Consider the following 24,879-nt stretch of genomic DNA (forward strand, 5'->3'; position numbering starts at 1 on the left):
GCAAGGTAACTCTGAAGATGATGGATATTCACTTAGTAAAGCTTTGTGGGACATTCAGGTGTTGATCTGGATTGTTTTACTATTGACCAGGGTGGGGAAAGGTTATTATTTCCCTTGATTTGTGGGAGTAGAAAAAGGGGGTGTAGCCAATTCATATATATACACCCACAGGGCACATTAAAATAAATGTAGACAATTTACTTCTATAGGAGTCAGAAAATACTAGTTTGAATGACTCTCACTCATTTGCACACATTATAAACTTTAAGAAATATTCAACTACATATAAACATTCTCAGTTTACATTTGTCAAATGTGCACTTAAATCCTCATGTAGAACTTATGTGGCATGCACACTGTAACTACTTTTTGTTTGCTGAAAAATGACATTATTAAGAACAGAAAAAAAAAAAACTGTTTCATGAAAATTTTATACCATAAATAACTTCAGCAGAGCAGAGAAATCTATCGTAAGAACCATGAACTGTATCAAAATTGGAGGAAAAATAACCTAATTCATCAACTAAATGCATGGGAAAAAAATAATGAAAACAGAATCATTTTCAAATGTTTTTGTTGATGAAAAATCTGCTAATAATTTTAAAATTTTCTTTGTATGTTTTACCAGAATAAGTTTATATAAAAAGTTCTTAAGGTAGCAAGTGGCCTTCAAATGAATAATGACGCACCTCATTTAACCACTGTGCAATAAAAGGATACGATAAACTTATAAAACCAGTAAGACTGTAATAGATATGTAAAGCAGCCATCATCTTAGAAAAATCATTAGGCCTCCATAAGTCTACTTAAACTGATCTACACTTAATAATGATTCTCATTTATCCTTTGGTTATCCTGTTGTTTTCTAAATTATGAAACTATAAGAATCCAGCAAACAATACAAGCCAGCAGAATTCCAGACAGCTAACTAAATGGGCAAAGTAAGAAAGGCAGAGCACATCCAATGTTCTTATTAATATCTACTATTACTTGATTTTGTTTAGTACAGTACTGAACTACACTATGTAACCTAGTTTTTACATTTAAACACCCATTTTCTTAGGTGTATAAGATAAAAGAACTATACCAAATTCGGCAACCCACTCTGTAATCCTAATAATTTTATGTGAATGAGCACATGAGCAGCATGTATCATTTCAGCTAATACACTTGGTACAGTCAATAAAATGTGAATTCATGCAAATTAACTAAGAAATTACTAACCAGCCCTCTCAAAATTTAGTCCTCAAAAACATTTATCAAATTTTTCACATAACATAGTGATAAAAAGATATATAAATAAATTGTTAAATATAGTATGCTTTTAATTTGAATCTTACTATAATAATATCACAGGACAGGTTTTAAAAAAATAATCAACCAGGAGAAATTAAGAACATGAAAGAAAAATCATGCTACCTATATAGATGCCTTTCCAATCAGTATCTACACATCAGAAAGTTGGCAAGACAACTAGAAAGGGACCTTTTGTGAGACTTCTATTCCACCTAAGATATTTCAATGTAAATCTTTATTGGCAAATGTTCACTGAAACTTAACTATAAAGTTGATTTAACACTATACAGTCAATTCTTTTACAATTTTCTAATGTATTTTCAAAATGCAACTAAGAAAGTTTAATATGTTAGGCCAACATAATTCTCCTCTAAAAATCACTATTTAAAATGCATTTGACTTTTGTTAACCAAGGAGAAACAGTATAAGGAAAGAAAAATTCATCTCAAAAATCCCTGTGTTCTCTCTCAATATTCTCACTTTCCTGGCCAACACAGGTGCTGCCTAGTCAACAGACCCGAAATACACAAAGGCAAGTAATTTCTTCTCTGTGTCCTTTACCTGTAAAATGAGTAGGGAAAAAATGTTTATTTTTCTGGAAAGCCTTGTATAATAGCAGTAAAAGTAAGATTGCTAAAACTGGCCACAAGTTTTTAGATTAATGGTTTTGAAACTTCACCACCTGTCAGAAGAACCACCTGGAGAACTTGTTGAAACATATATTGCTGGACCCCTCCCCTAGAATCTCTGATTCAGTAAGTCTGGAGTGGGACCAGAGAATTGGCATTCTAACAGGAGATGGTGATGTTGCTGACCAAAGACGATAACTTTGGGAATCGATGGATTCAATTATAAACTTCTCTTCTGCACTGCTGAACACCTTAATATTCAATATAGACAAAATAAATTCCATTCCAAATTTTTATGAAACATACAAAGTATGTGACACTTTGAAGTAAAATTGTACAGTTGTATGACAGCCTATACTATCTGGCATCCTCAAAAGAAAGAGAAGGAAATGAAATTTTTCCAGTATGTAACACATACTCTTAAATGTAAAGAGTGAGGGTAGGGGGCCCTGAAATCCTATTTGAGGGACTGAAGTAATTGAAGCAAAGAAATAGAAAGGCAGCATACCTGCAAAATATAATAAAGAGAATTTTTTAAATTCTCACAAAATTAAGAGGCTCCACATTCAACAACAACAAAATGAATAAAAATTATCTAAGAACTCATTCTCAATGTATTTCATCACGATTTTGTATAACTAAGGCAAAAAAACGTAACATGACAGGCAGCCTATGACATGGCTTCCAGTGATCCCTGAGCCTCCTGGTATTTATGCCTTTTTATACATGTGGTATTTCTATCCTCCCCTTAAGTCCCAGCCAGATATAATAACTTGTTTTTAAGAAACAAAATATAGCAAAAATGATGGGATGTCACTTCCATGACTACAATTCCAAAGACAGTGACTTCCATTTTGCTGATTTCCCTATTGTCTTCTCGGCATACATGCTTTCATGAAACAAGCTGCCATGCTGGAGAGAATCCTTTCTCAGTCAAGCCTATGAGATGACCATTGCAATGTCTGTAAGAGACCTTGAAGCAGAGGACCCAGCTGGGCTACCTCCATGTTCCTCACACAAAAAAACTATTCAATAATATATTGTTGTTTTAAGCCAATACGTTAGGAAGTAATTTATTCTGCAGCAATAGCTAGCCAATACACATAAAAACTACCTATCATTCCTCTATTAAGTTAAAACAAAACAACAACAACAAAAAAAACCTCACAGCAAAATTAATTATGTGATAGGGTCTCACTGGTAACTTCAAATTGTTAGTTCCAAGATCTCACAGATAACGTCCAAATTTCAACATTATTATGTTACAAATAATTAAGCCTGATCACTTTCCTTAAGTCTCACTGGTTTTTAAGACAAAGTCCATACATAAGTTCTGCACATGAAAAGACTTATAAAATTATTACATATCACCTTCCATTACATGGCTTTTTCTGTGTAGCAGTGTTCTTAAAATTATATATAAACACATTTCACCTATAATTTACTTTAATAAAAAAGGCAACATAGGATATAGAATACTATAAAACTGTTTTTAATAATTAAGGTGAAAAATAATTAATCACAAAATACAAAATAGAATGGAATAATTTTAAAGAAAAAATATGTGTTAAAAGGTGCTATGGTCACAAACTTAAGGCAATGAAGTTACCAGAATACTTCACACCTAAGAAGTTAAAAAGACGGTTTATTGGTAACTATAAATGTAATAAATTACTTTATCCCATTAGGATCTCTTAATCCTCCAGTTTATAAAATAATCTACAGGCTACAAATATTAGAATTCTGTTAAACAAATAAAAACATCTCTGATAGAAATTTCAGTATTCTTACAAAAAAAAAAAAAAAAACTTGTAAAGGAATTGATCTCTATAAGCTCATTTAAAATCACAAAATGATTGGAAGAGTTACACAAACAAAAGGCAAATATTAAATTATAATTAAATTCTACAAAATGTAGCATCTATGTTACAGCATCCATGGGCAAAACACATTTAAAAATTAACAGCCTAAAAAATCACCATTAAAAAGAAGCTTTTAATTTCTATTAAACTTAATTTAATTTTTAATTGTGCCAGAATATACTACTTATTACAGATAATTAGCCTTAGTTTCTATTTTGAGTATATTAAAAGCACAACAGACTGTTAAGTTTTCTTAACACAGAAGATGAGTATAGTTCTCAAAAACTTCAAGGAATTCTTTTGCAAAGGTACTTCTGTAAAATACATTTTTGGCAAATAGCATCAGTTAATAAGCAATTTGCTGTATAAGACCAAAAAGCTTCATGGAACTATAAAATAAGCTTAATAAATGTTATGTTCATGAAATAGCTTATCAATTAGAGGAACAAAATTGTACTTCCTCCAAGGTGCTAATAATATTCATCCAATATAGGTCAACCTTCTACCAAGGCAGCAGTTCTCAAAATGCCACCTGGAAATTCCTGGGGGTCCCAAAAGCCTTTCTAGAAAGTTGTAAGGTCTAAACTACTTTCATAAAAATACTAAGATGTCACTTGCCATTTTTACCCTCATTCCCTTACAGATCTACAAGAAAGTTTTCCAGAGGCTATGTGAAATGTGAAACAAACAGGGCAACCCAGTTTTCTATTACGGCACACAGCAAACAGATGCAAAAGTGTAAAACAATGCCACTCTTTCCACTAAATATTTTTTTGTTGTTCTGGGAAAATAGTATTTTACAAGAAAATATTTTCTAACTGTGAATATGTAATGGATTTATTATGAGTATTTTAGAAAATAAGGACTAAATATAGTATTTTAATTTCTCAGTTAATATCTAATACAAAAAATAGATGTTAACATGCATAAATAAAAGCTCTTTGGGGTCTGCAGTAATTTTTAAGTAATTTTGGGTCTGTGGCCCAAAAGTTTGAGAGCCACTGTGCTGGAATCAGATTGCTAAGGGAAAAATAATTTAAAGACATGATAGGCCTTGGAGGAAATGCTGAAGACTCCAGACGTACGCCACTTTCCTCCCAAACCCCATGTATCATTGCTAATCCCAGCTCAAGATATTTAAGGAATAAATAAGTAAGACACTCAACATGCCTGACAATCTTTTAGGAAAAAATCTAATTCCTTCTAAAATGCAGCTTATACATTTTGAAATCTAGATAAACAACTAAACCCTATATCCAACTTTAAGTGCTGAGATGACTGGTCTATGGTCCAGACTAGCTGGGCTACATCTCAGTACAGCAAAGAGCCTTCTTCAATGTACTAGAGTTCTACTCCTGAGCTAGATTTCAGTTGTTCCCAAGACATATATAACCACAGTCACATGAGCCCTAATACTGATTAATGTAACAAGAAATGAGTTAAACTGAATATGCCTTTTGTCAATAAACTCTATTATGAAAAATAAAAACAAAACATGACACTGAAGTAAATTAACACTTAAAACCCTAAATGAAATGTAATATAGGTTGAACAATTTTAAAAGGTTTGTTTACAATCATTAAAATAAGCCCAACACAAACAAATATTGAATGATTCCACTTATATGAGGTACCTAGAACAGGCAAATTCATAGAGAAAGAAAGAATACAGGCTATTAGGAGCTGGGATAAACAGGAAGGGATTATTGTTTAATGAGTACATAGTTTTTGTTATAGATGATGAAAAAGTTTTAGGTACAGATCCTAGTGATGGTTATACAACCCTGAATGTATTTAATGTCACTGAACTACACATTTACAAAATGGTTAAAACCATAAATATTGTTACGCATATTTTACCACAATAAAAAAATTACTCTATAACATCAATCCTTCCAATTTTATAATTTTTATTCTAATAACCAAGAATTTCAATACTATTCAGTGAACACAAACTTACAAATCAGGCAAACAGTAATACCTCAGTTAGTGGATTTAAAAAAAAAACTGATTTCTGCCCTTTACAATTTCCGTAACTTCCCTACACACACACATACCTCAACATCAAGAAAATGCTTAAAAAAAAAAAAAAAAAAAGAAAGAAAATGCTTAAAACAAAAATGAAAAAAAGAAAGGCTTTCAGGGCATGTTAGTGGGATGAATCACATAATTCAATAATATAGCCTTCTTGACACAGGTAATGATTCACTTCAACATAGTTAATAAAATAGTTTTTGAGGAAAACTGCCTGGGTTAGAATTTTGGTTCTGCTACTTTTCTAGCTAATACTTAAAACTCCTCGAGTCCCAGTTTCCATATCTGTAAAATTAGGATATCTACTTCAAATGCTGTCAAGAGTGAAACTGAGTTAATACAAGAAATGTGCTCAGAACAATGTCTTGAATAGTAAGCATTCAATAAATATTAGCTATTATTTGTATTACTACACAGTGTTTAATAAACCGCACTAATACAATAGATCTGGTGCACTAGAAAATGAAAAAAGATTTTCTGAAAATTAGGGAAGATCCTGAATAATCAGTGTTCGTTTTCAAGCTATGGTTAGTTCAGCAACTAGGAACCAGATTAAATATTTTTCCATTACTCTCCTACTTTTCATACTAATCTATTATGGCCAAAAGTGCTCTGTTCTCCCTGTTACTAGGGTCTCATGTATATTAGCAGATGGATGCTTGAGGCAGAGAGGAGACAATATACTTATCCTCTTCTATTAACTATCTGACAGTAAAGGTCCCTTGAATGAGCACTGTCCATCACACTCCACATGCTAAGGAGTAACTATCTGCTTACACTAGGAGCCAACTACAGAGCTGATTAAAAATTTTATCCTCCAAAAAGGGCATTTCTGAGTGAATAATAATTATGCAGGGACAAAAACATATAAAGCAGGGCTGTGCTAGGCAAATCTGGATATATGGTTACGTTATTTATAAAAAAAACTGGACGCACCCCCAAATATGGACTTAATACATCATTATTTATTTGTCCCATCATATACAGAATTATAGTTTTAAAAACGCATTTGAAAGCCAATGTTAACAAAGTCAATATTAAAATGTTTAAATTAATTCTTAAAATATTTTTTCCTTTTAGTATTTCTCAACAAATCACAAAGAAAACCCAAGGTTTCTCCTAGAAGAAAGGAATTTACTTATTAAGGCAATACTTACAAAAAAACTCTGAGCCAATTTTCTTTCATTAGCTGCTTATGATTCTTAAGGTGATATAAATTATAGCAAACTCAAGAGAATATACTGTAACCATGTGGTTCTTTGGCAAATAGTAAGTTAAAATGTGGCTTTAATCAAGGCCTACATGCAGCTGGCATGTATCTGTGCAGCCGTGGTGCTGTTTGAAGCCAGTGCCCATTCTGACTGGTAAGTGCCTGTGTGACTGTACCAACTATCAATCTGAAAATTCCCCTATGTTACAGATATATAAATGTTTCTAATTCAATTAGTTAACATATTTAGAGAATGTCAAGTATACATAAGACCATGGGGAAACATACTCTCCCAAAGAGCTCACAATCTAGTAAAAATGAGTATTTCAATTAGCCTCAACTTACAAATATTTGGTTTTTAATATGAATTGGTATCTTCCCCCACCTCACTCAAGCAAATACAGCAGCATTAGGGTAAATACATTAGCATTAAAATCCATCTGAATTTATATTCCTTAAATGTTGATAGGACAGCGTGGAGTGCAATCCAAAAATAAGCATTCAAGGAAATCTGGATAGTTATTTAAAATATGGAAAGCATATGCTTGAAAATTAACATTAAATATAGTTTATGCAACAGAATAATAATCTGTTACAGAATAATGCCATACATCATGTATACATTATTAAAAGATGTTACCTTATAAACAGAGATTATAAAGGGGAGTAATTTTATCATTAAAAAAAGTCTACTTCAGATAATGCCATTGCCTATCAGCAATATCTTCCAGAACTACTAAATATCCTTATACTTGTGAGGTATTTATTTTTTCAATCCCTGGCTGGTTTGGCTCAGTGGATTGAGCGTTGGCCTGCGAGCTAAGTTTCGCTGGTTCGATCTTCCAGTCAGGGCACATCAGAGAAGGAAAACTCTGACTCCAAAAAACCTCCGCTGCCTTGCGGCATACCTCTTCAGGGGAAAGGCTAAGGGAGTAAACCCCGACAGAAAATCCGGAGCCGGAGTCCCTAAGGCGGTTTGACGTTGTAGTCAACACCCGCAACTCTTGCGGCGCACCTGAAGCCAAGCTGTATTGACTCCGTCTTTCCCTTGGGCCCTTCAGCTGCGAAGAGAGGGGGGGTCTGCTGCATGGGCAACAGCAGACCCTCCATATCACCCTGCCCAGGCTCTCTAGCTTCAGCTTCGCTGGAGAGGACACTCCAGCGTCATCGCAAGATGTCGATTCAACACGGGAGGAGACAGATACCGTGTCACTCCCGAGTCGGACTGCACAGCCATTCTCGGCAGTGCAGATAGACTCTTAAGAAGCTACACCATCGTCTCTTGAGACGGACGGCTGCCGCCGCCGACGATTTATTTTTTCATCATTACTACATATCACCACTCTCTCACTTTAATAAACAGCTAGTATTGAACTGTATAAAATGTTAGCCATCTGAGGATATACTATTTAGCTAATAAATAAGAAAATTTTCTTAAATCACTTTTAGTACCTAGTAAAGTTTAAATAAGGTTACAAAGCAATCTAGCATAAGAACTGTTAACATATACACTGATCATCTTTTAGTCTTATCAAATTATGTTCAAAATTAACTATTTCTACATTTTATCTTTTTCAGGGGACAAAGAAATCATTTATGAATCATTAAGTTCTCATTACTTTCCCTTATTTAGTTAATTCTCACCATAGTAAAGATACAAGAACCATGGGTCAAATCATAACTTCCGGTTTGTGTTTCGGAACAAAAAATTCTTGTTGGAACAAGAATTAACTGAACTTTAGAAACAATGTTGCCTGGAATAAGTGCCTCTAACCTATCCAATCTTCCTCTATTTTTAAGGCAACAAGATTCTCTATTGCCAGTCATTTTTCATAATAATTTTAAAATCCTTTTGAAGGTAGAGGTGACAATGGAAGGAATCCAAAGTTATTGTGGCTGTAAGGCTGAGAGATAACTGACATTTAGAGGCCAAGGAGTACTACAGGAAAGGACTATTCAGACCCTTTATTTGCCTCTATATTCTAACCATAACTGACACCTTAAAAGCAAGACAGCTCTCTTGTAAATGTTAAGTGAGTGAGTGGACATGGCTCTTCAGCATAAATTGACATATTACAACCTAAACATATATTACACATGTAATTCTGATTGGGTACAATAGCTAATTTTCCATCATATACTATGGGCAGTCTCCCTAGGAAAAAAGTAATTAAAGGCTACTGGATGAAAGGTTGAAAGTATGAAATTTGGGGATTATTTGTAATTTTTTTCTATTGGCCTCTGATCTAGTTTTTAATAAATAAATAATCAAAAGTGGCTACAAATATTATTAAAAATTTTACATTAAATTTTGTGCCTCATTTAAAACAAGTAAATACCAGGTACCTGGCACCCAGAAGTAGTCTCCTAAAAGGAAACCAGTATACAAAGAAAGAAGATGACCAGACTGAGATTTCCATTTCAAAATTCTCCTCATAGGATATATTATTTTTTACCTACTCCAATTCTAAAAGTATCTTCAAAAGTTTTTTTCAAAACAAGTTAACATGATTTATAATTCAGTATGGACTTATACAATTAGCAACTGTAGTTTGGTGAATATGATCATATTTTTGGATCATAAGTTTAGTATCCATACATTCTTCTCTATTTTAGCACACTGTCTCTTTTCTATACTGAAATAGCAAGACATACATACATCTGTTTCAATATGAATCTACTGAAGACAACATAATTTTGTATCTATTACTTTTAATGCAATGCAATCAGTGAAGATGTTATTTTTCAAATATATATTTTAATTGTTAAATTCAAAATAAAAGAAATATTCATGGGCTATTATTTTTTTCAAAACCAAATGTCTATGTACTATTTACCTGGTGGTGGAATCAGAGGTGGAGCAGTGCTGACAGTTGGAGGAGGTGGAAGAAATGGAGGAGGTGGAAGGTGAGTGGGAGGAGCTCCCGGAGGGAAAAATGGAGGTGGTTTGCTAAAATTGTTGTCTACTTCAGTAGCAGATCTTTCAGAAAGGACCTAAAATTAGAGCATAGTTTATTAAAAAGATGAATAAATGTTCTTATTTGAGATTAAACTCAGTATATTTCATCTAAGAACCAAAGTAAAAGGTTTTACTTATATACAAATATTTTGAGGAGGCAGGACTAATTTTCTGTGTGTGATGTCTGTGTATATACAGAGATGTGAGTATACACTTAACGCACATATTTAAAGCCTATAAAAACAACGGAATCGTAGGTAGGATGACAACCATGTCCAGCCTGAAGCAGCTAGAGGAGCACGAGACCTTTGCCCATTGTCCTTTATAAGATCATAAAGGGTCTTAAGTCCAAGAGGGGGGAATTGTTACAGAGGGGGTCCCCCACCAAAAATTAAATTAAATTAAATTTTAAAAGAAAAAGAATCATTACAAAAGTTCTTATTAAGAAATAATTAAATGATAAAAATATTCTAAACAAGAGAAAATTAAGTACTTTATAAATAAAATGTAATAAGTATTATCTTCATTATCCAACCAAAGTTAAAGCATTCAAATTAAAGCAATGGAATCATTAGTGTCAGATATTAGCATTAAAAAATTAACACAGCAGCAGAACCATATATTCATTGTTACAGGGCCTGTCATCACCAGGGCGCAAAGATAGAGACCATAAAGCACACATAAACAGGGTGCAAGAGGCAGCCAGATATATAGATAACTTTTTCATGTGACCCTTGTAACTTTAAGAACAATGGTTTACACTTGAAAAATAGAAGTGTTCAAAAAATTCTGACCTGTGTGAACAGGTAAGGTACAGGCACCAAATCTACAGGAGACTGGCACCTAGAAATTTGGATTTTTTACAAGCTTCCTGACGGATTCTAATGTGCAAACATGTTTAGAAAACAGCAGAGACAGGCAACATAATATTGTACATTAAAATTATATTTCTCAAATCCTTACTAGCTAAAGCATATCATTTGGACATATAATCCTTCATTAACTTGTTCTACATTTAAGTACAGTGACTTCTGTAAAGCATATGCTGATAAGCTATTTTTAATAAAGAGAACAGATTTATTTTTTAAGATTATAGCATTTTGATGGTGGGGGAAAGAAAAAAACAGCTTCATTTTAGAAATTATTTATTTTTAAAGATGATAAAAAGAACATTCTACATGATTAACTTATTAAAGGTAATGAAAAACAAAAAAATAGACATTTTTAAGTGCTCATGAAAAGAAAATTCCTAACGATAGAAATAGATTCATAGATATAGGGAACAGACCGTCAGCTGTCAGAGAGGAGGGGGTTAGGGGCTGGGTAAAAAAGGTGAAGAAATTAAGTAAAGAAAAACATCACAGACACAGACAAAAGCATGGCGATTACCAAAGGGAGAAGGGGTTGAGGGAGGTAGAAGATAGCAGAAGGGGAAATACATGGTGATGGAAGGAGACTTGACTTGGGGTGATGAACACAAAACACAATATACAGATGATGTATTATAGAACCATACGGCTGAAACTCATATAATTTTATAATCAATATCATGCCAATAAATTCAGTAAAAGAAAAGGAAATAGGTATAAAACAAGTGTGGTCAAGCTAATAGCTGAAAGTTTCAGTTGCTAATAACTTGAATTATCCCAGTTACTAATAACTCATTACCTTACATCCTTTCACTTGAAAACACAGGGCTTACAAATTTGTTTTCCCTAAGAAAAGCCACACTAAATAAATTATGATATATCCATACAATAACACTATCATAAAGAGATTTTAAGTTATAGTTTTAAGAATATGAGAAAATGCAAATGATAATTTAAAGTTAAAAAAAAGGATACACTAAAATATAATAGTACACCAGTCTAGCTCAATGACATGTAAGAGTTGTATCAGAATGTTTAGAGTGGTTATCTTAGTAGAATTACCAGTGTTTTTATTTTGTTCTTTAGACTTTCCCATATTTCCCTCTTTTTGTTCAATGGAGCCATATGTTATATTTATAACAAGGAAAGAATCTTACTAAAAAAGACACAAGGTTACAAATTCTAAATGGAACAGCTTTTGTAATAAAAGGGTGACTGACTCCACACTTTAAATCGCTTTGTAGTATAACACTATGAATATAGCGTAAATTAAATTAAAGCATGCATATATTTTTTCAGCTAAAAACAATAATAATTTAAAAAATACTAAACCTGTATGTTGCTATTTTCATTTGCCCGTCGCCTTCCTTCAACTCGGCTGATGGTTATGGTCTGACCAATAACATCAATTGCCCCAGGTAATCTCCTGTAACATAAAAATTGAATCAATTCACTTTTATCTAATTAGACATTTAAAAAAGAAAACAAATATAAGGTGAGAAATAAATCTAAAACCTTATGCATTGTACTTTAAAATAAAATCAGATTACAATACACACTGAAAAAACTTCACTAAATTGATTGAACTTCCCTACTTTGCATGGTCAAAAAACTGCATTCTTATTAATAAGCTTAGACCAACACACCCAATGATGATTGTAAGATTATATTTAAGCATTTTTATAGGTTTTCTTCTAAACTTACTATTTTTTAATAGTAGCTGACTGAATTTATCCTTGTGGAATTGAATCAGGAAGCAAACGCTAAACAAATGGAAGTTTGGGCACGCTAGCTATAACAAATAGCACAGTTCTATTACAGAAACTTTTAGAAATACCCCCAGAAGACCTGAAAAGTAATTATACTCATTTTGAAACACAGAGAATATTTTCCTTAGTGACCTATTCAGAGCATTAGAAAGCATAAAAAAGGAACCAGCTTTATATTTCTGATAATTTGCCTTTAGGTAGAAAAATTCAAATTTTTAGATGCCTGCCACACCTTCAATTTTATTTACAATCCACTACAGTATATGAGAAAATGGAAAATAGTCTACCACAAAATCCTGCAAATTCAGCAGGAAAATCGAGTAAGTAAAATTTAAAAAAATGTTAAAAGCAATTTAGTGTGGTTCGTCGTCGGCAGCCGTCCGTCTCGAGAGACGATGGTGTAGCTTCTTAAGAGTCTATCTGCACCGCCGAGAATGGCTGTGCAGTCAGACTCGGGAGTGACACGGTATCTGTCTCCTCCTGTGTTGAATTGACATCTTGCGATGACGCTGGAGTGTCCTCTCCAGTGGAGCTGAAGCTAGAGAGCCTGGGCAGGGTGATATGGAGGGTCTGCTGTTGCCCATGCAGCAGACCCCCCCTCTCTTCGCAGCTGAAGGGTCCAAGGGAAAGACGGAGTCAATACAGCTTGGCTTCAGGTGCGCCGCAGGAGTTGCCGGTGTTGACTACAACGTCAAACCGCCTTAGGGACTCCGGCTCCGGATTTTCTGTCGGGGTTTACTCCCTTAGCCTTTCCCCTGAAGAGGTATGCCGCAAGGCAGCGGAGGTTTTTTGGAGTCAGAGTTTTCCTTCTCTTAGTGTGGTTAAGGACTTGATAAAAAGTATATATGCTTAATTAAGGTACAGAAATGACTTGTAGGAATAGGCAATAAAAAATGAATGCAAATCATATTAATTTCTCCTATCTATATTTCAGTTATGAACAATTCTGCCTCTAAAACTTTATAAAAAGATAATCAAAATACCACAGATATATCCACAGTCACTGGTTAGGTTCCTAAAATGACTAAAAAACAGGAGCTACAATTTGTTGAATGTCTATATATTTTACCTAAACCTCACAATAATCCTTAATTTAAAAAAATTACTGTATACTTGTTAAAAATTATGAAGCTAGGGCCCGGACTGATGTCACGGACCCCAGTAACAATCAAATGGCAAAACTAACTTTCAAACCTGAGTCTGATTCTAAAGCTTATACAGTAGACCCTATCCTTTCCCTTGAACCAGGCTGCCTTCCAGCAATATAACTGGCCTTGAAAAATATAAGGATTCTGGAAAAATCAAGAATTGGTATAAGATTGTCTCAAGCCAAGTTTGAAAATCCCCATAATTTTATGCTCACAAAAATAAAAGACAGCCCTATTAAAAGTATAAAATGGCACTTGAAATGTCTCCAACTTACCATCTTGCCCACTTTAAGACTCTGTTCTATATAATTTTAATACAATTTTTAAAAATGTTCAAGCCTTTCTGATTTTATGCCTTGGTCACTGACTTCCTAGGGTTCCCTAATGAGCTCAAAGATCAAGAGTGATTTTACTTAAATTATACCCTTCAATATACCTGGGAAACTATCCTAGCATTAATACATTAGAAAAAATCCTAATACTTTTAACATAAATATTGCTCTAATTTCTCCCGCAAAACTTAAACCTATGCCCATGCTGTTAGCTCTTTAAAAACTTTATAAAACTTCTGATATATGCACAAGTCTCAGATTCCAACATTCTAACAGATAAAGGTGTGCATTCTAAGGCCAGGACTTTCCTCACCATTTATTGCTATATAGACTTCACTGTAAAAACCTACATTTCTACTATTTCCTCTTCCATTCTTTTCTATTCTCAACTGCTGGATTCTCCCCCTCTCCATCTTTTAAATTAAACCCATGAAGAATAATTTTCACAAATTTGCTTGGATTTGCAATTTGGACCACAAATTCTCCAAACTGTCAAATGTAGCAAAATTTAAATCTAGATATAATATTCTATTTTTGTGCCGGGGAATTATTTCTATAACCTTTCACCATAGATTTTAAAAACTCTGAGGCATACAGGAGTACTTATTTCTTAAAGTTTATCTTAAATATGATCAGAGCAGTCTAATTACTTTTTTCAGCTTTAAATGGATTAATTGCTAAAGATTCAAAATGACATATACTATGCTTCTAAAAACATACAAATGAGAAATGAGCCTTAAGAAATATGTATCTATAGAGGAAGTCCAGAAATTTTTAATTCCTTACATTTATATAAAAATAACACCTCCTTGTCCAGGCATTTTTATAATACAAATTAATTTACCTTAATCAGAAATGTGAAGGTTACCGCTTTGCTTAGAAATATTTTATGACAGAAATATAACTATGTAACAAAGTAACACAAAAGCACATATTTAACACAGATGAGTAATTAATTCAATGTCATTCTATTATAAAAAAATATTGAACTAAATTATTATAAAAGTTTTTGATGTAACACTTTTTACTTTAATACATAAAAAGATTTAGTACAGCTTCACTATGACAATCTTCTATAACTTGAATTTCCACATAGGACAATTTTAACTGGGCTTACGAATTTGTTCAATAAGGCAGACAGCTAATACAGCTAATATATTCTCTTCCCTCTACTGGACTCAATCATACAGTAGCAAGAAGCTGAAAGAGTCAAACTAATCACAGAGATGATACCTACAGTTTCATTTATCTACAGCGTCATACAGGCAGTGAATATTCACAGGAGCCTCCACCTTTCCTCCTGGCACAGATAAATATGAAAAAAATCTCTGATAATATAAATTAAAACATCATATTTTGGAGATTCTGATGTTCCAAAAAGGGTGTGAGGGCTGCTTACAGAAGAGATACAACAGGAATTTAAAAAATGACAAAATTAGAGCCAAGGGAAGATGGACAAAAGGTTAGCTATTAATCTTTTGCCACAAATTCATTTCTGAGCTTACTTTTTAACAGCGAAAATAAAGAAAATTAACAAACATCTTTAATGTGCATAAGACAAAAACAAAGTATTAGCTCTGAAACTGCTGTGCTAAATAATAGTAGCTAGTATTTATTGAGCACCTATTATGTGACAGGAAAGTACTGTTCTAAGCACTCTATATACACAAGTGCTCCTTGACTAACAATAGGGTTATGTCCTGATAAACCCAGCATAACTTGAAAATACTGTTAAGTGAAAATGTATTTCAAACACCTAATGTACAAAACATCGTATCACAGTATAGCCTACCCTACCTTACACATGTTCAGAACACCTACATTAGCCTACAGTTGCGCAAAATGACCTTGCTGCTGCTGCCCGGCATCATGGGAGATATCTTGCCACATATCACTAGCGCAGGAAAAGATCAAAGATCAAAATTCAAAGTATAGGTTCTATTAACTGCACATTGCTTTTATACTATGATAAAGTCAAAAAAATCATCAAATCAAACCAACATTAAGTGGGGGACCATCTGTATTTATTCCTCATAATAACCCTATGAGGTAGCGACTATTATTATTTTCATTTTATAGATGAAAAAATGGAAAAAATTTCTCTGAGACCACCTTAAGAGAAAGTGTGATAGAGTACAGTAGTTTTTAGACTTTTTAGACCACAAAGCACAGTTCCTTAAAAAATATTTAGTTTTGCAAAGCAATCTAGCATACACATATTATATAAAAAACTAAGTTTCATGAACAACACTTAGTATTAAAAAAGTAACATTAAAATCAAACAAAATTTTATCAATCAATATTTAAATATAACAAAAGGAAAAAACAAAGTAAACAATACAAAACCAAGAAATATTTGGTGGCTGAAACCACCAAATTGATTTCACACTCCACTAATGGATCTCAATCTCGTGTTTTGAAAAACACTGAAATAGGAATAAAGTCTCCAATATTTCTACAGTAAAAGCAAAAGTGAATTTCAGAGATGTTTCCCAAAATACTCCTCAACACTGGGTGAAGCATAACAACAATGCACAATTCAATAAAGGTAGTTTAATCAGGAAAAGTAAAACAATATGGTCTTAGTAGACAGCCCTCTTAATAACTGTCAGGCTTGATCTAAGAATTCACTTGTACTTTAGAGAAAGAGTCCTTAACTAGACTATCTGAGATACAAAGGGATCAGGGGATCCCTGAACCTAAATATATGCTTATGTAATCACATATTTTTCAGGCAAGAGTCCACAGTTTACAGCACATTTTCTAAGGGGTTACTGTTTCAAAGAAAGTTCAGAACCACTTTTCTAAAATAAATACTGAATTACATATCCTTGCAGAAATCTATTAATGCTGTTTTCTCACATCAGAGCTTCTAATGAGAACTGAGCGCAGACAGTTCAGGGATGTATTCTCTAGGGGGGAAAAACCCCAGAATGTGGCTATTTCGTATTATCAAGTTAAAGACAGATACCCTTGGCGTGAATGTCTAACTCGGGTCATACATCTAAATAGATGGCTGTAACAATACTGCAAAATTGGTATACCATTTTTATTTTTATTTTTTTGTTTGGTATACCATTTTTAAAGCTACTTTAAACCAACGGTGGCCCAACCAGTGGTGGGCCTGAGACCACACCAGACCTCAACCAAACTAGCCACACAAAGGCACACCCGAAGGGGGACTTCAGCAGGCCCATGACCCTGGAGGGCGCAACTCCACCTTGTGGGACAGCCCCTGCACAGCATCTCATACACAGTGATTGAGCTTTATTTACCCTTATACTTTTCCCGCCTGAAGAGTTAACTCTACCCACGAAAGGGCCAACGGCCTTCATGACTCAACTACAACGAGGGGTGCACATAATCCACAAGAAATATTCCTGGAGCACCAAGCTCAGGTGATCTAAAAAGACTGTGCAGTACCCATTTATGATAAAAACTGTCAGCAAAGCGGGCATAGAGAAATCATAACATAATAAAGGCCATATATGACAAACCTACAGCCACACATACTCAATGGGCAAAAACTAAAAGCGTTTCCCTTAAAATCAGAAACAAGACAGGAATGCCCGCTTTCACCATTATTACTCAAGATAGCACTGAAGTCCTGGCCACAAAAATAAGACAGGAAGAAATAAAAAGGCATCAGAATTGGAAAGGAGGATGTGAAACCATAATTAGTTGCAGATGACATGATATTGTACATAGAAAACTGTAAGACTCCACCAAAAAACTACTACATCTAGTAAGTAAATCTGGCAAAGTAGCAAGATGAAAAATTAATATTCAGAAATAGGTGGCATTTTTATATACTAGCAATGAACTATCAGAAATAAAAATTGTAAAAACAATCCCATTTATTATTGGAAAAAAAAAAAAAAAAGGAGCGAGAGAGACCTAGGAATATAATCAAGGAGGTAAAAGACCTATCTTGGAAAATTATAAGACGCTGAAGAAAGAAACTGAAGTAGATACAAATATGTGGAAGCATAATACTATGTTCACGGACTGGAATAATTAACATCATCAATGCAACTCCTATTAAAATATAAATGGCATATTTCACAGATTTTGAACAAATATTCCAAAAATTTATATGGAACCAAAAAGACCCTGAATAGTCTCTGCAATCTTGAGAAAGAAGAACAAAGTAGGAGGGATCACAATATCTGATATCAAACTATATTACAAGGCCACTGTAATCAAAACAGCCTGGTACTGGCATAAGAACAGGCATATAGATCAATCAAACACAACAGAGAGTCGAGAAACAAACCCGCCCTTTATGGTCAATTAATAATTGACAAAGGTGGCAAGAGCACACAATGAAATAAAGACAGTCTCTTCAATAAACACAACTAGGAAAATTGGACAGGTACATGCAAAAAATTGAAACTAGACCACCAACTAACAACATACACAAGAATACTGTAATATCAAAATGGATAAAAAACTTAAATGTCAGTCATGAAACCATACAAATCCTAGAAGAAAACACAGGCAGAAAAAAGACATCTCTTGTAGCAGTATTTTTGTCGATATATCTCCTAGGACAAGGAAAAACTAAACAAAAAAGACTACATCAAACTGAAAAGCTTTTGCACAACAAAAGAAACCATCAACAAAATGAAAAGGGAACCTACTGTATGGAAGAACATATCTGGCCATCCATCCATCTGATAAGGGGTTAATTTCCAAAATATAAAAAGAATTCATACAAATCCATTCCAGGAAGACAAACCAACCAATTAAAAAATGGACAAAGGACATGAACAGACACTTCTCCAAAGAGGACATATAGATGGCTCATAGATATATGAAAAAATGCTCAATGTCACCAATCATCACATATATAAATTAAAACAATGAGATTATCACCTCACACCTGACAGAATGGCTATCATCAATAAACCAACAAGTGGCGGGGATGACATGGAGAAAAGGGAACCCTAGTACACTGCTGGTGGGAAGGCAGGCTGGTGCTGCAGCTACTGTGGAAACCAATATGGAGTTTCTTCAAAAAATTAAAAATGAAACTGCCTATGACTCAGTGATCCCACTTCCAGGAATATATGTTAATAATTCCGAAACATTAATTTGAAGGAATTTATGCACCCCTAGATTCACCGCAACATTACAGTAGTCCCTCTTTATATTGTGGTTCTCTTATCGTGGCCTCACTGTATCGCGGGATTTTAAAAAATATTATATTTAATTATTTATCGCGGATTTTTCACTATATCGTGGGATTTTGCAGTGCTGTATACCTATGTTGTTAAAGTTACGTAGGTTTAAGAGTGTAGAATATGTTTAAGAACATAAGTAGTGTTTATAAAGTGTGGAAAAGGTTAATAAGGGAGTGGGAAAGGTTTAATAAGGGACTGGGAACAGTTTATAAATATGTGGGAAGAATTTATAAAACCTTAAAATATATATAAATAGTAAAATAAATGTAAGGTTCCTACTTCGCGGATTTTCACCTATCATGGGGGGGGGGGTGCGGGGGGGGGGTCTAGAATGTAATACCCGCGATAAATGAGGGAATACTGTATTTACAATAGCCAAGATCTGGAAACAGCCCAAGTGTCCATCAGTAGAAAAGTGGATTAAAAAGCTATGCTACATTTACATAATAGAATACACTAGTCCCTCTCTATATCACGATTCACTTATCGCGGCCCCACTCCATCGCGTGATTTTTAAAAATATTATATTTAATTATTTATTGTGGACTTTTCACTATATTGAAATATATATACATACTGTATATGTATTTATATGCATATTTATTATTTTAATGATTTTTGCCTAAAAATTTTCAAGAAATATATTAAAAAATATAATAAATGATTCTAGCATTAAAAGGATATTAAATTCAAATAAAATACTGCACTGTTTACAGTATGTTATTTTTTTTTTGCAGACAAACACACTACACTGAAAACGAGATGTACACTCAAGCTCGTCTGCCTATATGAGATTGTACACAGCACACGAATGGCTGATTGATGAAAGGTGACCAGACCAACCAGAGCATTGTCTTGTGTATCCTGGGCGCTGATTGGCTCAGTAACGGTAGCATCAGTCTGTCTGCTATCCCGCACTGTGCGCATACATTCAGCATCTTGCCTTGTCCACTTCACTCCTACCTCTGATCACTGTGCGTAGTTTTGCTCTGTGGTGTTGTGTTTTGTGAAATTTTCCTTAAAGACTGAATTTATTGCCAACCCTACGATGCCACCCAAATGTTCTATATCTTCTAAGGATTCTGGCAGTGAACCCAAGTGCCAGGGGAAGACGCTTACTATAAAAGAGAAGGGGGAACTTCTCGACATGTTGAAGGGAGAAGCTATGCATCAGTTGGCCACCACTACGGGATCAACAAGTCTACGGTTCACTATATAAAGAAGGACGTGAAGAATATCAGGTCTATAGATAGCATCAGTGACTTTCAACAAAACAGCAAAGAGGGTGGTTACTTCCCGCAATAAGATCACTGTGAAGATGGAGTCTGCATTAGCTATGTGGATAAACGATTGCAAAAATAAGAATACCTCGCTGGATACAAACAACATCTGGACAAATGCCTCCCTTCCCCCCTCTCTAATATCAATAAGCATGTCCTCAGGTGAGGAAAAAAAGAAAAGAAAAATTTAAAATCGTTGGTAAATATTTAACTCATTACAAATACATATAATAAATATAAAGTCATACCTATAAAGGTCTGATAATTAAGGTAAGGATATCATTCAATACATAATATTTTTATATTGATTTTTTAGTTTTGTGTGGAGTGACAGTACTGCTTCTATACATTTTACTTTCAAAAGCACAAGAGTAATTTTCTCTACAGTGTATACATAGTTTATAAGAAAATTTAATATATTCTATTTTTTAAATGAAGATTTATTAATCAAGAATCCTATCCAGAAAAGTAATATATGTTCAAAATTAAAATCACAGTATTTATAACTATCTTTAGGACATGTAATTTATTTTCTTCAGTACTACATTTAAAAAGACTGACAGCCCATGATAGTAGCAGAGATCCAAACTAAAACTTACTGGGTGTCCTCCAACAGGTTCTTTCACAAGCTTAGAAATTATTTAATTTACAAATAGGTCATAAGTAAGGCTTATGACCAATTGGTTTCATTTTCACAGATGTAGAAGGAGGCTCTTTTGTGTAGTGAAGTGCCAGCATCAGGATCCAGGCTCAGGTTAAGACCAACTCCAACCTTTCCCTTCTTCAACAAGAAGTACTTTCTATGCTAATTTTCCGGGGACTGAATTTTGAAAATGTTTGCTTTTAAAGTTATATTTTTTTAAAAAAAGCAAAAAATCCTAAATGCCTAAAGGGGAAAGATGCTAAAATCTGGCTCACTGGGAGAAATAAATGTGTTCACTGGGCAGTCAAGAGTACTCACTATTATGCAAAGTTTGGAATAAAACTTTACCTGCCACATTTATGCTTAATTTTATTTTTAAATTTATCATTTATAGAAAAAGGTATTCTACAGCAAATTTTTAAGAAATAAAATAAAGGCCTTCATATATCTAATCACATAAAATCTTACAAGTTACTCAATACAGCAACATGCAGAGCTCTCAATCAAATGCTATGAAGGTAGAGGCACACCTTTTCAGTACATTATTGGATCAAAACATAGGAAGTAGTGCAAGAACAAATGAAAAGGTCTCTCTTAGATTTAATGTTCATTTAACATCCAGTTTTATTATTATAAGTTTAATGCTTGTCTATTGTAAGAATGAAAGGAAGTTTAAATATTTTAGTGGTTCTACACTGAAAAATCATTTTACTATTCCTCTTTCAAGAGTCTGAATCAGTAAAAAAGCGCTGACACTGATAAACAAGCCTAACAGAACAACCTAGAAACTGCAACCAATTACTTTTAGAGGAGCAGAATTTAATATTATAAACTGGGAAATAAATACAGAAATAAACTGAACATTAGGATAAGTAGAGCAACCATCCATATTACCGATTTCAATTTTCTGTGTTAAACTGCTTTATTTTTCTTACTAATTGGCTTTATAAGAGTTACCAATCTGAATTTATAACACAAACTTGCACTAATAAATGCCATTGTTATACACACAGCTTGAAGAGGACAATTACAGTTTGAAAAACACTGTTTTATATAAATTAAGAGGAACAAGCATGAGATAAGAAGTCCAAGTCTCCAAATACAGTAACTTATGAAAAGGATGTCAACTATTGTTAAATTGCTCTTTGCAAAGGGACTTAAGCAATACTTCAGGAAAAACAAAAACAAAAAACAAACAACCTTCCACATTTGTTACATTAATTGTAAGAGCTGGAACTTCATTTTCCATCTTAATACTATAAGAAAGTGTGTGTGTGTGTGTGTGTGTGTGTGTGTTTGTGTGTGTGTGCGCACCATTTTGAAAGAGAAAAGTAGCTTTTATCTTAGAGAATTTTAATTTTCAAAAACATAAAACATGCAGAAAATATAGTGTCAAATTTTGTACTACTTACATTCCCTGAGACTAATCACAAAATCATAATGAGGAGTTTTCTTTCCAAAGCATCATTTTTTGGGGGGTGAAGGGGAGTTATATATTGTAAGCACTTAAATGTATCACCTTCAAATATGAGAATATTCTTCCTGTAAGCTAGCTATTTTATTTCAAGGTATAAACTACTGTATCAAAAGCAACTATTTTAAGTAAAAAAGTCCACATTATAATGGTTGATATGAAATTCCAGATGTTAAAATATTAGCGAAAAAAAATATAGTTTAAAATTAATGAAAAACAATGAATATTTAAAGCATTTCCATGTCTTTGCTTATGGATGTCAATTTGCCCGAACTATAGGTATTAAAGGCAGAAAACAAGACTCTAGTCATGGCTCTGCCTCTTAATTAGCCATGAATTTGGCCAAATTCCCTAGTTTCTCAGATCTCATTTTCCATATAAACCAGGTACTAGCCATAAAATAAAGAATTTCAGGATTAAAAGGGCTTCCAGATAACACAGCCTAGCCCTATCATTTTACAAATGTGGAAATAGACCTACAGATTTTAGGAAACTGTCCTAAATTCACACATGTGCAAACCAAACCTAATATCCAAATCTAGTATGTATGCCATGAACAGCTGTTAGTTTAAGAAAGTAGTTGTTCTTTATACAAAAAGATAGCTACTAATTCATTACCAGTGGAAGCATGATGAAAATGAAAACTCTTAATTGTCTGGCCCTTTGGGGATCAGCAAATAGGTTGTACATGTTGTTGAACGGGTTAAATATAAATACAGTTTTTTTAATGCACTAAGTTAAATATTATATAGAAATTATACTACTAGCACAGCTATTAAACTTTCAGATTCCAAAGAAATATTAAAGGAGAAAAGATTCATAAACTCCACACTTATCAGATCTATTTTTTCTGTTTAAAATTAACTCTTTGAAATTGCTATTGGTTCTTCAAGGAGAATTTTAGTTTTAAAAACTAACATCAATAAATATTGTATAATACATATGAAAAAATATCAATTGATACTTTTACAATAATAGTAAGCCTGGCTGGTGCGGCTCATTGGATTGAGTGCCAGTCTGTGAACCAAGGGGTTGCCGGTTCAATTCCCAGTCAGGGCACATGCCTGGGTTGTGGGCCAGGTCCCCAGTTGGGGGCGCATGGGAGGCAACCACACGCTGATATTTCTCTCCTTATCTCCCTCCCTTCCTGTCTCTCTAAAAATAAGTAAAATCTTTAAAGAATAAAATGAAATAATAGTAATATATACAAATTTTTATTCTATAACCTGTTAAAGCAACACATGCAATTGACAATATTCTAAGAATACAGATAGTACTGGTAGGGCAAAAGTAGGTTTACAGTTGTTTGTATGGAAAATAATACAATAATCAACAAATAGCAATACAAGGATAAACTGTATTTTGTGTACTTACAACTGTAAACCTACTTTTGCCCCACCCTGTATATTTCTATCTGCATGAATTACTATACTTATAGTTTGCATAGCCTTTCAAAAGTAAAAATATTTGACTTTGAGACAAATACCCATTTTTGAGAATGACTAAGCTTATTCTTTCAAAAACAGAAATCTTACCAAAGCAAGTTGACTAAAAATTCCTACTACTCTTGAGAAATATATAATAAAGACACCAAAAGTAAATCTAAGAAAATAAAATTTTTATGTTTTCTCCCTATGGTTTTCTTATAGATTTTAGATCAAAGATATCTAATCATAATTTACATAATTATAAAGTCTATAAATGAAAATAATTAAGAACATATAACATCAAGCTGCCCAGGAAGCTTAAAATTCTGCAACAACAAAAATATAATACTTCCCCCATCCCTAATACGCTGTCATTGTTTAAAACTTCAAATGGTAATTTAGGAAGGTATCTTAAGTATAATTGCTCAGACTAATTACTGGTGGCATTGCACTTTCGTACCCAAACATATTTGCTTCTCACTACATCCCTTAGGATAGAAATTATTATTCCCATTTTACAGGCTCAGAGAGTTTACAGTACCCACCCAAGGCTGTATACCTTGTAAATATAAGATTTAGAACACAAGCCAAAATTCTATGAAGGGTGGATCATGAGTAAAAAAAATGCCATAGCAACAATAAGGGAAATAGTACTTCCTAGGATAGCTGGTAGACCCACTTACTAAAATGGCAGGTTCATGTACTGCAGTTGGGATATAAAGATTGGAAAAAGAGTCAGTGGAGTCCAATTTTATGGGTCCT

General features: G+C 33.5%; 1 protein-coding gene across 25 annotated transcripts in view; it reads right to left on the reverse strand.

Annotated features, from left to right (window-relative positions):
- Positions 1-24,879, reverse strand: part of FIP1L1 (factor interacting with PAPOLA and CPSF1) — a 73,225-nt gene that overhangs the window by 18,093 nt on the left and 30,253 nt on the right. For all 25 annotated transcript variants that reach the window (XM_090266887.1, XM_090266885.1, XM_090266878.1 and 22 more), the window contains 2 exons: positions 12,191-12,284; positions 9,868-10,024 (listed from right to left, as the gene is read on the reverse strand). In XM_090266887.1, the coding sequence (XP_090123013.1) occupies positions 9,868-10,024; positions 12,191-12,284 (251 nt within the window). The remainder of the gene's footprint in view (positions 1-9,867; positions 10,025-12,190; positions 12,285-24,879) is intronic.

This window comes from Furipterus horrens, unplaced genomic scaffold (genome assembly GCF_987537825.1).
Source record: "Furipterus horrens unplaced genomic scaffold, mFurHor1.1.pri manual_scaffold_2, whole genome shotgun sequence".
Classification (NCBI taxonomy): domain Eukaryota; kingdom Metazoa; phylum Chordata; class Mammalia; order Chiroptera; family Furipteridae; genus Furipterus; species Furipterus horrens.